This window comes from Lathamus discolor, chromosome 4, assembly GCF_037157495.1.
Source record: "Lathamus discolor isolate bLatDis1 chromosome 4, bLatDis1.hap1, whole genome shotgun sequence".
Classification (NCBI taxonomy): Eukaryota; Metazoa; Chordata; class Aves; order Psittaciformes; family Psittacidae; genus Lathamus; species Lathamus discolor.
The window spans coordinates 1,911,012-1,923,866 of NC_088887.1; the positions used below are offsets into that span (position 1 = coordinate 1,911,012).

A 12,855-nucleotide genomic window follows, 5' to 3' on the forward strand; every position below is an offset into this window, starting at 1 on the left:
GTCTCTTAGGATTTTCACTTGATGTTTATTTCTGTAAGTGCTTATTTATCTCTACATCTGTTTTCAGTTGTGCCCAGCTATATCGAGCATCTTCTCATATCTGTCAGCTTGGACTGTATTCACTCCTCTTCATGAACCTGAAATGAAATTGAGATAATATACAACAGTTAAAAATGGAAGCATTGAGGGGGTGTTAGAGTAAGTTCACAAATAAATGGCAAAAGCTTCTCTTCAGTAATTCTTCTGGATTTGTATCTGAAATAGACTAGCACCAATCGAGCCAACCTTTGCCATCTTGCTTCAGCTAATAATACTGGCTTCTTGTCCTCATGCTAGAGCATACATCCCTTTGATAGCAGGTTACTTGTATACAACTCTGTTTCAATAGATGGTGGTGGTTGTTCTGAATCACTCACACTTCCCAGCATTCCCAGGAACATGGGCTCTAGTGGCAGTAGACAAGGTATTTCTAATGCCAGAGATATAAAGCAGTCTCTCCAGCACCTTTCTCTCCTCAATGGAGATGTGTCATGACTTTCGGGACAGCACTCGCTACCCGAACATGTTTCTTGGCAGCTACTGCCATTACTAGCATCTGACTAATAAAAACAGGTAATAAAAACCTTTCTACAGCTTCTGCATATTTGAGGCAGAAAGAGGGTACTAGTAAGTACTCAGTGTTAAACAGCACACAGTAATAAAAAATGAATTACTCTCATGATTCACCTATTCCAGTATCCATATTATTTATATAGAATAATACAAAGGAAAATATGTGGGAATTCTTTACTCTTAAAAGCTATGAACCTTCTTTTTGAGCTTCAACGCCAGCACTGCTTTCATCATGCATGGATGTGTGAGAGGTCAGATCTTCACGCAGTTTTAAGGTAACCCTGCTCTAGTCAGTGGAGCTACAATCATTTAGATCAGTTGAAGGTGACTTAGTCCAATATAAAAGCAGAAATTGGACCGTTTCCTCCCACAGAATAGTGGGTACAGAAGACAGGAGGAAGGTGCTGGGATCAAATGGGATAAAAATACAAAAAATACACAAAAAGGTGTTTTTTCCCCCTCTTTCTTGACTCAAGAACTGTCGACCCCATAAAACTTAAGATGTTAAGCATGGCAGGTTGCTTCACTTGCAAATGAAATGGATAAAGCACTGACCCAGCTTTACTTTCTATCATTCCCACAAGGCAAGCACAGATAAGCAAAGGTTTGCTTTCAATTCCAGACCAAGTTCTTAGGCACCTTTTAGTTACATCAATATTTTTCTACTACCATTCTGCTCAAGTGCAAAACACCACAAATGCATTTCTAAGTACTAATGACTTCCCAGCACCTGAGTGACTAATCGCTGGTATTTTCTTCTCATCCAGCTCTTCAAATCAAGTTCAGTGAAAGAGCAATGTTAAAATATCTGGCAATCTGCTAGCGCAGTAATCCCCAGGCTGTATTACATACACAGAAATCCACATCATCGGGGAGAGAAAGAGATGGAGCTTTTTAATATCCCTTGGGGAAAAAAGAAAAAAGAAAGAAAACCACCCAAACCAAACCAAAATCATCAGTTCTTAAAACTTCTGGTTGCTGAACGCAGAGATTAAATGACAACATCAAGAGGGCAGAGTGCATTTTGCCCAAGCATCAGGTTGCTGTCCTAAATGTTAGGCTTACCTTAACATTAAAATAACAAGTAGACTGACACTCAAATAAGTAGTAAACAACGATTAATTCTAGTCCATGCTACATGTAACAGATCTTCCTGCATACATAGCATCCACTGCTGTGTGTTAGACAGTCACATTTACCCACAGAGTATAACCATACCTTTTTCATGCCAATATCTCGTGACTTGCTCCTCAGCTTATTAACTTGAGATTCAGCTATTTCAGCCCTTTCTTCAGCATCATCCAGGTCATGTTGCTGTTTTCTGTACTTGGAAAGGTACAGATTGGCTTGAGCTTCCTGGGGAGAGAACACAGAGCAGCTGATTTCCTCCTGTCCATGTGAAACAAAGCTTTTCATTTCAAGTGGATGAGAAGTGCTCAGTGTGAGGAGGTAACAGCCCTATGGGAACCATTTGCCTCCTGAAGAGCTGAAATTGTTGTTTTACAGAGTCCGTATTTCCAATGGCACTCTCCATGGTAAGTGAAGTGGGAGGCTCTCAACATCCCTTCTGAGGGGCTAGGAGCAAAAAGTCTTCCCTGTTCCCTCCCTTTCCCCAATTCTCTTGCAAATTATACTGCAATTTCAAGATAAAATTGAGTATCTTTTCTTAAATATAATCCACACACGTGCTATACATAGGCCAGGTTGGATGAAGCCTTGGGTGGATGGTTTAGTGTGAGGTGTCCCTGCCCATGGCAGGGGGGTTGGAACTGGATGATCTTGAGGTCCTTTCCAACCCGAACTATTCTATGATCCTATGATTCTATATCATAAATACATCTGCAGACAGGGTTTATATGGATATAAATACAAATATTAATACACTCGCAAAAAGTGTATTTGTACTCAAAGCTTCTATGCATTGAAGATTGTGGATTTAGAACGACAGATTTCTCACAGACAAAAAGGCCCAAATAGTTACTTACAGCTTCCTCTGCTTGGTGCTTGTAGCTCTTCACTTTTAATTGGAGCTTGTCAATCAGATCCTGCATCCTGGCCAGATTCTTCTTATCTTCTTCTGACTGTATCAAAACACCATGGGGTTGAGAGTGTAGAAAGGCCTAAAGCATCTCCCACAGCGCAATAGGTATGGGTGCTGTACATACTGTTCTAGAAGTGTATAGTTCAAAATACAAACAAGCCATATTGTTTGATCACCCGATGTGTAGGTGAGAGAATTTCTATAGGGTGATTGAAAACACCTGTAAGGCTGAGGACTAAAAGAGAATACCCTCTCAATTTGTATGTGTGTAAGTATAGACATACATAAATGCCGGTATATATGTGTGTGCTCTGTCAGAAGTATACGCATACATAAGCGCAGAGTTCCTCGCTCAGGAGTGAGAAGCACTCTTGTCATTATAAAGCAAGTCATTATTTAGTGAAACAGACTTATGGGCAGGCCTAAAAATGGGTAATTTGCATATTTTAAAGTCCGATTTGGAGGCATTTCTGGTAAAAGGAGACAGGTTTAAGCTGTCACACTCCGTAAGCAGAAGGACTGGCTAATTCTGCCCATGCACTGTATCCCAAGAGAACAACCGTCAGCCTCTGCATACAATAGTCGAACAACAGTTAGGAGGCTAAATAATCTCCTACAGCAGATGGATGGGATTATCTTAAGAATGCTGTTGAAAGCAAAAGGATCAGTGCTCCGTGCTGAAGACCTTTTCTGAAAGGCAAGCAGCAACAGCAGCTGTTAGCAAGCCTGCAGGAGGCTGGAGACTAGACCTTGCTGCTCAGCCATAGGTGACAGCCCTGGAACTGGGCAACCGTACACTGAGTGATGCATTAGAGTCAGCCGAATCCTTCTGGCTCTTTTTAGCAACATCAGCACAGCTGAAAGACAGCTGGGCTCTTTCTTCCCTCACAGTGAAAATAATAGTCATCTAAGCCTGCTCCATATTAATACTGTGCTAAAACTGTCCAAATCCCAGCAATAGAGGCTTCCTAACATCAGCTATGAATGAATCAGGAATTATGAATGAATTAGGAATGAATCAGGCAAGATGATGGTAGCCCTAGGGAGATGTTCTTCCTACCCCTAAAGCTTCCTACAGTCAGAAAGCTCTAGGTAATGCTATCCTTCCATCCTTCACTGAAACACTGAGGCAACTTTAGACACTGTCTGGGAGACCACATTTCTTGCCAGTGTCCTAGTGGTTACTACAGCTCCCAGCATACCTGGTAAGTCAGCTCTTTGATGCGTCTCTCAAACTTGCGGGCTCCCTTCTGGGCATCCGAATTGCGACGGAGTTCAGTCTCAAGTTCATTCTCCAGCTCACGAACCTGCAAGACCAGAAAACCCCTTGCCATTTTGCTATATACATATATATAAAGGAGCAGATAATTTGGGTCACAGTTCAAGAAAAGCTCATTTTCTCAGCATCTTCACAGTCAAATGTCTGTAACAGATCAAAACGTCCTTCCATTCTGCTTTTATAAGCTGCATCGGCAGTCAAAGGAGTAGACTTTGTGAAGGCCAAACTAATTTAAATGAAGCAAGTATTGGAGAGGCTTTTGCTGTTGATGCTGGGATTTTTTGGTGGTGGTGGTGTTTTTAATCAAGGGCTTGCTCATCTGCTGTGCTACAACAGCTTAATGTGGCTAGATGAGGAAGAGGAAGCATGCCTCCAAGAACTGCTCATCTGGATTTTGGGAAACAGGAAACCATCCATAGTATCCCTGCTTGGCCTCTATGAACTTATCAGGCTGCCCCAGGGTACCTGACTGGTCTCATGTCTGTAAGCAGGAGAAAGTGATCCGAAGTTGGATCACAAACTCACCCTGGATTCCAGTTTCTGGATCTGCTTCTTGCCACCTTTCAGGGCTATTTGTTCTGCTTCATCCAGTCGCTTCTGGAGGTCTTTAATGGTTTGCTCCATGTTCTTCTTCATTCTCTCCAAGTGAGCACTAGTATCCTGCTCCTTTTTAAGCTCCTCAGCCATCATTGCTGCCTGAAAAACAACCACGTTTTACAGCAGCTTTCTTATGCTCTTGGATTATGTCTCAGAAGAAATGGTGGAAGATCCATCTTTGATCATTCCTATATGGATCACTCACTGTACCCAAAGCTCCAAAGTGTATCTGGTGTGTGTATATCTTACCTTGACAGAGGAAATGCAAGGACGGCCTTGGAGGCCTTTTTTACCAGCATTAGAATATGCTGTGATTTAAGATTACCCCCTCCCTTTCTTTTTCTCTTTCTTTTGATATGTGTGCTATATCATGTCCTCGTTTATAATGCTACAAGTAAGCTTGTGCCATTCGCCGCAGACGTTTTTCCTAGAACTTACTCAAAATCTAATCTTGGTGCTTGGAGCTCTTGAAAGGTACTAGCTTAAAATAACTGGCAGACAACTTTTCCTGCACAGCCATAGATGAGAGCTGCCTGAGCAGCTGTAACAAGAACGCAGTTTCTGCAGCCTGTGCTGGGATAGAAAGCTCGGTGTCAACATCTTGCATAGTACCTGGCCATTCTGTAAGACAGGTAACAAGGGTGCCTATTAGCTCATTCCTGCTTTGATGTTTGTGCTTGCCACCAAAAGGCGTTTACAGATTTGTACCCGTCACTGAGCACTCATCAGAAGACAGCAGTCATTGCGATCCAGGCTGGAACTGAATCAATGACAATCAGCATCTTCTCTGCCAGTCAGTAACATTGCCTTCAGCTGACAAGCAATAAAGACCGCAGTACAGGAATAGCTTTGTCCAGGCATTCCAGACACATAACTCACAGAAACCTCCAGTTTTAGCTTTCATTTTATCTGTTGGTATGATGTGATACATCAGCTGAACTCTGAGGCCATGGATTTCTCTAGGCCTGTGAGAAATGTAAGTATACCTGCCCAAATTATATCTTCCCTAGAGGAAGAATGCACTGTCTTTTCTCCTGGGACCTTAGGCCTCATGTTTTTTCCAATAGACACCTAGTTCTAAGATACCTCTTTGGGATTTAGTAGCTTTGTTTCTTGCATCAGATTCTGTGTACACCAGCGCTGGTCCAGACTGAACTGGTTTAGTGCATCCGGGTGTATGATTTACCTGAGTCAAAGACCCTGAGACTTTGAGGATCAGTGGAAAGTGCATTCCTGGGAAAATAAAAACCAACCTACCAGAACACCTCCCTCAAAGAAGCCCAAAACAACAACAAGCACACACAGCAAACCAACCCAAACCCCCCCCAAAAACCAAAACCTAAACATCAGGAAAAAGGACTTCCTGTCTCTGCTGCTCTAGTCTGCTTTATTTTGTAGTTTCATCAGTTACCCCCAGATACCTGTGGGGTGCTTTGGATGCGAGTTTTGTAGCAAGCACAGAAATGGCAACTTGGGAATTACTTTCTTGGCTGTCCTAAGACATTGCAGGACTGAAAAGAAGTGAGCAAGGAACCAGTCTACTCACATCTGTGATTGCTTTCTTTGCCTTTTCCTCCGCGTTCCTGCACTCCTGGATCGATTCCTCCACTTCATTCTGCATCTGGGAAATGTCACCCTCCAGCTTCTTCTTTTGATTGATCAGGCTTGTGTTCTTTTATTAAGTTTTCCCCAAAGGAAGAGTGGAAAAGGAGGAAAAGTGATGATTAGAGACATAACTCCTCTACATACCGTAGCACGCCAAGGCTTACTGATTTTCGCAACTCCTGGATTAGAGAGAGCAGGATTTGGGAAGGGCAACCCAGGTATGTGGCAAGGGCTGGCCGTGACGAGCATATGTAGTTTCAGACTGAGGAAATGTTAAAAAGCTCTCAAAGCTGTAAATATTTAGATTAGTCGTCGCTGACATGGACAGTGGGATTGAGTGCGCCCTCAGCAAGGTTGCCGATGACACCAAGCTGTGTGGTCCGGTTGATACGCTGGAGGGAAGGGATACCATCCAGAGGGACCTTGACACGCTTGTGAGGTGGGCTGATGCCAACCTTATGAAGTTCAACCACGACAAGTGCAAGGTCCTACACCTGGGTCGGAGCAATCCCAGGCACAGCTACAGACTGGGCAAAGAAGAGATTCAGAGCGGCCCTGCGGAGAAGGACTTGGGGGTGCTGGTCGATGAGAAAATGAACATGAGCCGGCTGCAGTGTGCGCTCGCAGCCCAGAAACCAACCGTATCCTGGGCTGCATCAAAAGGAGCGTGACCAGCAGGGCGAAGGAGGTGATCCTGCCCCTCTGCTCTGCTCTTGTGAGACCTCACCTGGAGCATTGTGTGCAGTTCTGGTGTCCTCAACATAAAAAGGACATGGAACTGCTGGAACAAGTCCAGAGGAGGCCATGAGGATGATCAGGGGACAGGAGCACCTCCCGTATGAAGACAGGCTGAGGAAGTTGGGGCTGTTCAGCCTGGAGAAGAGAAGGCTGCGTGGAGACCTCATAGCAGCCTTCCAGTACCTGAAGTGGGCCTATAGGGGTGCTGGGGAGGGACTCTTCATCAGGGACTGTAGTGACAGGACAAGGGGTAATGGGTTAAAGCTTAAACAGGGGAAGTTTAGATTGGATATAAGGAGGAAATTCTTTCCTGTTAGGGTGGTGAGACACTGGAATGGGTTGCCCAGGGAGGTTGTGAGTGCTCCATCCCTGGCAGTGTTCAAGGCCAGGTTGGATGAAGCCTTGTGTGGGATGGTTTAGTGTGAGGTGTCCCTGTCCATGGCAGGGGGGTTGGAACTGGATGATCTTGAGGTCCCTTCCAACCCTAACCATTCTATGATTCTATGATTCTATGATTTTGGTTCAAATAAAATAAATAAGCCATGGTCTGAAATAGAAGAATTAATAAGGCAGCTCTTTCTGGAAGACTAATGATCCATAATTAGTTAGTCAATGAGGCGATTGAAACAGAAGCCCCATGTCATCAATGGGCTGGAGGAAACATTGCAAAACATCGCCAGCCTGTAGCTCATTTTCATTTCTTTCTGACCATGATGAAGAGAAGCTTTAGTTTTGTAGCAAAAAACGCTGGTAAATCAGGACATTCCCCTCCATGGCCCTGTAAAAACTGCAGTGCCCATCTTGATCTACACATCCAAGTCCAAAGGCCCCTCTTAACAAAGACCTCAGACACAGCAGGGTGTGGGGGGTGTAGTTTCTTGCCCTGCACAATACAACTGTTGTTAGAACCCAGCCTCTGCAGTCATTCATGGCCAGATCACAACTGCACAAACACAGCGCCTGTGTCACTTCAAAGAAACGCCCCACCATCCCAGACATGGCTTAACTAAAGCAGGAAACTGGTTTTACAGCAAGGAAGGAGGAAAGGAAGAAAATTTACTCTGCTTATCTTCCACCATTGCCTTTTCTGGGAACTGTTTTAAGCAGTTGGCTGATGCATCAATTCCAGCTACCTTGAAGGGAGGGAGACGGAATATCTACAGAGTGACTTACCTCCTCTCCCTCATTGTCTCAACCTGAAACAGGGCAAGGTATGTCTGACCTATGACAGCCTTGGACAAACTGCGTCAGTGACTCACTGACAAGGCTCAGTTTAAACCCAGTGAGCACAGAAAAAAGCCAACCTGAGTGTGAAGCAGGTTCACACGTTCCGTGGCTTCCAGCAATTCATGCTCTGCCAGCTTCCTCGCACGTTCAGTCTGGTCCAGCAAAGCCCTCAGCTCATCCAGCTCTGACTGGAGAAGGTTGTTCCTTCTGTCAGAGACCGCCAGCTGCTCCTTCAGATCTTCATTCACGTGCCCCGAGTCATCCAGCTGCACCTGAAGCTCCTGTAACAAAACAGATGTTTGGTTTCTCACCAGTGCAATTCCATTGCAAGCCGCTGTGCTTTCATAGGAGGACCCCAGATTGCAGAGGTTGCACAGGGCACACCTCGAGAATTTCAGTGCTGCTTTACTGGGGAAAGGCTTCCTCCACACTGTGAGCTGGATAGCATTTGTGATATGTGGGGCAAAGTGGGAAAAAGCCGGTGTGTTCAAACCCATCAAAGCTTGCGGTTCTGCCCGAGGCAGTGCTAGCTGCTTCGGTGTGGGAGAGGCGACGACAGAGGAGGTGCCTTAGCAAAGCACTTTTTTAAGCTATTACAAAGCTGAAGCAAACGCCAAAGCTGAATATGCACACTCCCTGTACTGCAGCCAGCTGACACGCTCCACTTCTAAAGGACTTGCAAGCTCACAAGAAAATCACAGATTTTCAGTCCCTCGTGGTGTAGCTTTCTGTCTCTGCAGGAGGCTGTAGCCAGCAATGGTTTTGCAACTGGATCTCATCCAGCTTGTATACAACTCTTGGAAGAAATCCTATTTCCCTATTCCCTTATGCCAGACATGATCAATAAGGACTTTCCCTGCACATCCTTGGGAGTAGTTTCTCTCTTAATTACCATCACCATTGCTGTTTGCTCTGTGCTAACGAAACCTGGCCTACACCTGCCATTTAGTACTTGGGACTGGTAGTTGTCAGAGTACCTTAATTTGTGTCTGCAAGCCGCGTGCTGACTTTGTTGCTTCTGCAGCATGCCTGTTAGCGTGGCTGAGCTGGATTTCCATCTCGTTGAGGTCCCCTTCCATCTTCTTCTTGAGCCGGATGGCCTCATTTCTGCTCCTGGCTTCAGAATCAAGGGTGGACTGCAGGGAATCTATGGCACGTTGCTGATTTCTCCTGGAAAGGACAGGAAGGACAAATGGAGCAATTTTCCTCTCTGTGCAGGAATGTAGAACTACATACATACAACAGTACTGCACTTTCTGAAAGTGTCTCACATAGCACAGGTTTCTAATGCCTCCCTGCTGTCTAACTGGCTACCTCATGGTCTGTAAGCACCTGTATCATCCTGCTCCCATGTTTCCTTTGGCAACATGGGAGCAAGGAGTTCTCTCAGCTCTCTTATAAACTCAAGCAAGTAGAGGTTTGACCATAGCAAGAAGCACTTGAAGCATGGATATTTACTGAATCATGTTTTACATCTCAGCCTTTCTATGAAGGCGTTAGTGGAGGGGATTAATCAAAGTGAAGGTAGGCAGCTACATTCTAACCTAATTACTCTGGGTGCTCTTTATAGTAATGGCATGTGTAGGCTACAATTTATTGTGTCTTAAAGTACACTTCGGAAGAAAGCCATTTCTTATGTTACTTATAAAGGGAATAATTCAGGAATAGAAACCTGTGTTACGGACATCTGAAGTTGGAAGAGATTAAGCCTGCCCAATTAACAGGCTTGTCCCCGTGCGAAAGGCAGCTTAGTGTCAATTTTAAGACGGCAAAACAAATACAGACAGGTGCTTAATTTTCTTGACTCTGTGACAGTCAAGTCCCACGATGAAAGTTTTGCTTCTTACAAGCAGAGATAACTCAAAGCACAGAACATGACTCACACAGGGAAACATTTACCTCGCTGCTGGCCAAGTTGTGCTGAAAGCGTAGGAGTTCTGGGAAATTACAGAGTCAACAAGGAAAACCTTGAGGGCCTTATTGCTTCAGCAAGATACTGAACTGTGCCCTAGACTCCCAGGGAGCAACACAGCATGGCTGCTGAACAGCTTAGCAGCAAAACAACTCGTAATGACACTGGAGCAAAAAGCACTTATTAGGAGAGCTTGTCCCGAGACCTCTGTAATCCAGACATCAGCAGGACATCAGAAGATAGCATCTTCTGATGGGGATAGTATCTTCTGAAAGGGATGGAACATTCTTGGCTTTGAAGCAATTAACATGTCAACACTTGTATTTACCCTGGCCAAGGTGGGTCTTGGACTTCCCCCTCCCATACCCTTTAACCTGTCTACAATGACATGCTGCTTGGATTGATAGTGTTGCAACACTGACTAATTCAAAAGCAAAGTTTTCTGAAGGACTGCACGCATACACTGCTGAAAATGAGATTACCATTTGTGCTGGGTGGGAGGGGAGAGACAAAAGACATCACCCTCCTCTCATCTAATTGCTTTCCATTTTTCCTGTTTATCCCTTTCACCCACAAGCTCCTCTCCTTTTATAATTCATACTTTCTGTAGCTCTGCAGTTCTTACTGCTTACCTAAATGGTGTACACTTAATGGCAAGCTCCTCACGTCCTCCCACAATCAGTGTAGCTATAACTGCATAAATTAACTGTGTTCAGATAACAGGTTTGAGCATTGCTGAGGCAGTGCTGCTTGCACTGGCATAACTACCTATGGTCCATTTGAATGGCTTGGGTCTTGAGACTATTTCTGGTCTTTAGAGACTTTCCCCTTAAAAGCCATGCTGTTTCCTGCACAGTACCTTATATTTTCCATTTCTTCCTCCTTTTCTGTCAGTTTCCTTTCAAACTCTGCTTTAAGCTGAGAAAGTTCAAGCTGAAACCGAAGGGTCTTACTTTCTTCATGCTCCAAAGCTCCCTGAAATAGAAAGCACCAAGAGCTTGCACATCAGGAGTCGGGTTCTGTTTGGTTTTGTTTTTCAAATTACAAACTGCTGCAGAAAGACAATCCCTTCACACTTTTCTTCCCATTCCCAACAGCACTATTTCCTCATTGCCTCTCTCTAGGGAAGGACATGAACAACTTACATGGCAAAACAATGCATTTATGTGCCATGTAATGTAACTTGGCAGTTGGAAAACTGAGCAGCAAGCTCCTCCGAGGACAAATTGTCAGAGTCCATGGTTCAGAGGAACAAAACCAAACCAAAACCCACCTTAGGCCTTGCCTGCATGGTTTTGATATCAACAGATGTTCTCTATTCCACACCCCCGTACAGGCATCCTCATGGGCCTCTAAGAGATAGGCAAAAGCTAAACCAAGATGGTAGCTGGGAGGGTGAAGGGATCCACACATCCCCCAGAGCACAAAGCTCTCTCCAAATCATGAAGCGTTGAAAGCCTCCCAGTTACACAATCTTATTGGGCAATGAAAGGAAAGAAATAACAGACATCAGCTCTATGTGACAGAGTGCAAAAATACTCTGTCTGCTCTTTCCACTTCACATGAAGACAAGTCTATGAAACAAGAGAGGCTTGTTCCTATGTCTTAGTTCCTACGTTTCTCTCAGAGATGGGAGTCGAGAACTAAGCTAACAGCCCATAGTGAAATAACAGAGCCTCTGATTTCCAGGTCTTACATAACCAGGCTCAGTGGCATTCTGTCTCCTTCCTGCTCGCATCAAACTGGGAAGGAAAGCACAGAATTGAACACCATATATTTTGGAAGTGCTCTCTGAAGGGCAGAACTGCACAGGATTCCCTCAAGAGATGATGGGAACAGAATGGAGCTTCTGAAGACAAAGCTGTACAAAACCCTTGCCAACTCCAGTCATCATGCAGCAGCTATAGGTCAGTCAAACCCACACTTCATGCCTAGGAGCCACAATGTATTAGTGGGAACAGCACACAGAAGTACTGTGTCACCAGTGGTGACTGCCATGGACCCCAATTCACAAGGAAGGGAGAAAATCTGCATTAAACCTTTTCTTTCACAATTAAAGTAGGATGCATCACCACTTTACTTTTGTTAGTTCCTAATGTCACTGAGCTTTAGGAAGCCATTCCACACAGCCCAGGAAAGTAAAGTGTGCTACTTCAGTCCCTCAGGAACTGATGTATTCTTTCCTGGAAAAAGATATTGACAGAGTATATAAACACTCTCCACATCTCAGAGCTGTGGAACAAAGGCAAGCTTTTTCCTCTGCTCTGATCATGAGACCTGTTTATTTGGCTGTGAAATTCCTGCAAAGTATAAAGCATCCTGTAACAGACAAAAGAGGTTGCACAGCATGTAAGGTATTAATGGATCCCTGTCCCTGGATGACGCTTGTTTTAGCAGATATTTTTTAGAGTACAATTCCAGATAAATGCAGCCTTCACTAAAAATCCCTTGCTGTGTGCTGTATTGCTTCCAGCCTGCAACACCTACTCCCCTTCTTAGCTTTGCAATGTACCAGACTTCCAAAAAGCTGATAATTGAGCCCTTCGAGTGGATAACCAGGATTACCAGTTGACTTGTCCTGTATTGTGGTTTGTTTGTTGGAAACTGGGATGAGGCATCCCTCTTGGGTATGTGCATACTTGTCACTATAGAAATTAATGCAGAGATGCTACATGTCTTTATGAAATTCCTACTGGGAGTCAAAGATTTTCCAAATGGACTGTTTTCATTTGGTTTGAGACTGCTACCAATTCTTTTAAGGAGGCTGCAATATCCAATACAATATTTATGACCTTATAAAACTTAGAGTCATCAGGAGTTTTGGTTTCTTCTTCTCTAAAACCA

At 44.3% G+C, this 12,855-nt stretch overlaps 1 protein-coding gene across 1 annotated transcript in view; it reads right to left on the reverse strand.

The window, feature by feature from the left end:
- Positions 1-5: 5 nt before the first annotated feature.
- MYH15 (myosin heavy chain 15) overlaps positions 6-12,855 on the reverse strand; it is a 46,489-nt gene continuing 33,639 nt past the window's right edge. Inside the window, exons 34-42 of the mRNA XM_065675962.1 lie at positions 10,871-10,986; positions 9,077-9,269; positions 8,177-8,380; positions 6,076-6,201; positions 4,458-4,628; positions 3,856-3,960; positions 2,598-2,693; positions 1,831-1,968; positions 6-137 (exon numbers count right to left, since the gene is read on the reverse strand). Of these exons, the coding sequence (XP_065532034.1) occupies positions 120-137; positions 1,831-1,968; positions 2,598-2,693; positions 3,856-3,960; positions 4,458-4,628; positions 6,076-6,201; positions 8,177-8,380; positions 9,077-9,269; positions 10,871-10,986 (1,167 nt within the window). The 3' untranslated portion in view covers positions 6-119. The remainder of the gene's footprint in view (positions 138-1,830; positions 1,969-2,597; positions 2,694-3,855; positions 3,961-4,457; positions 4,629-6,075; positions 6,202-8,176; positions 8,381-9,076; positions 9,270-10,870; positions 10,987-12,855) is intronic.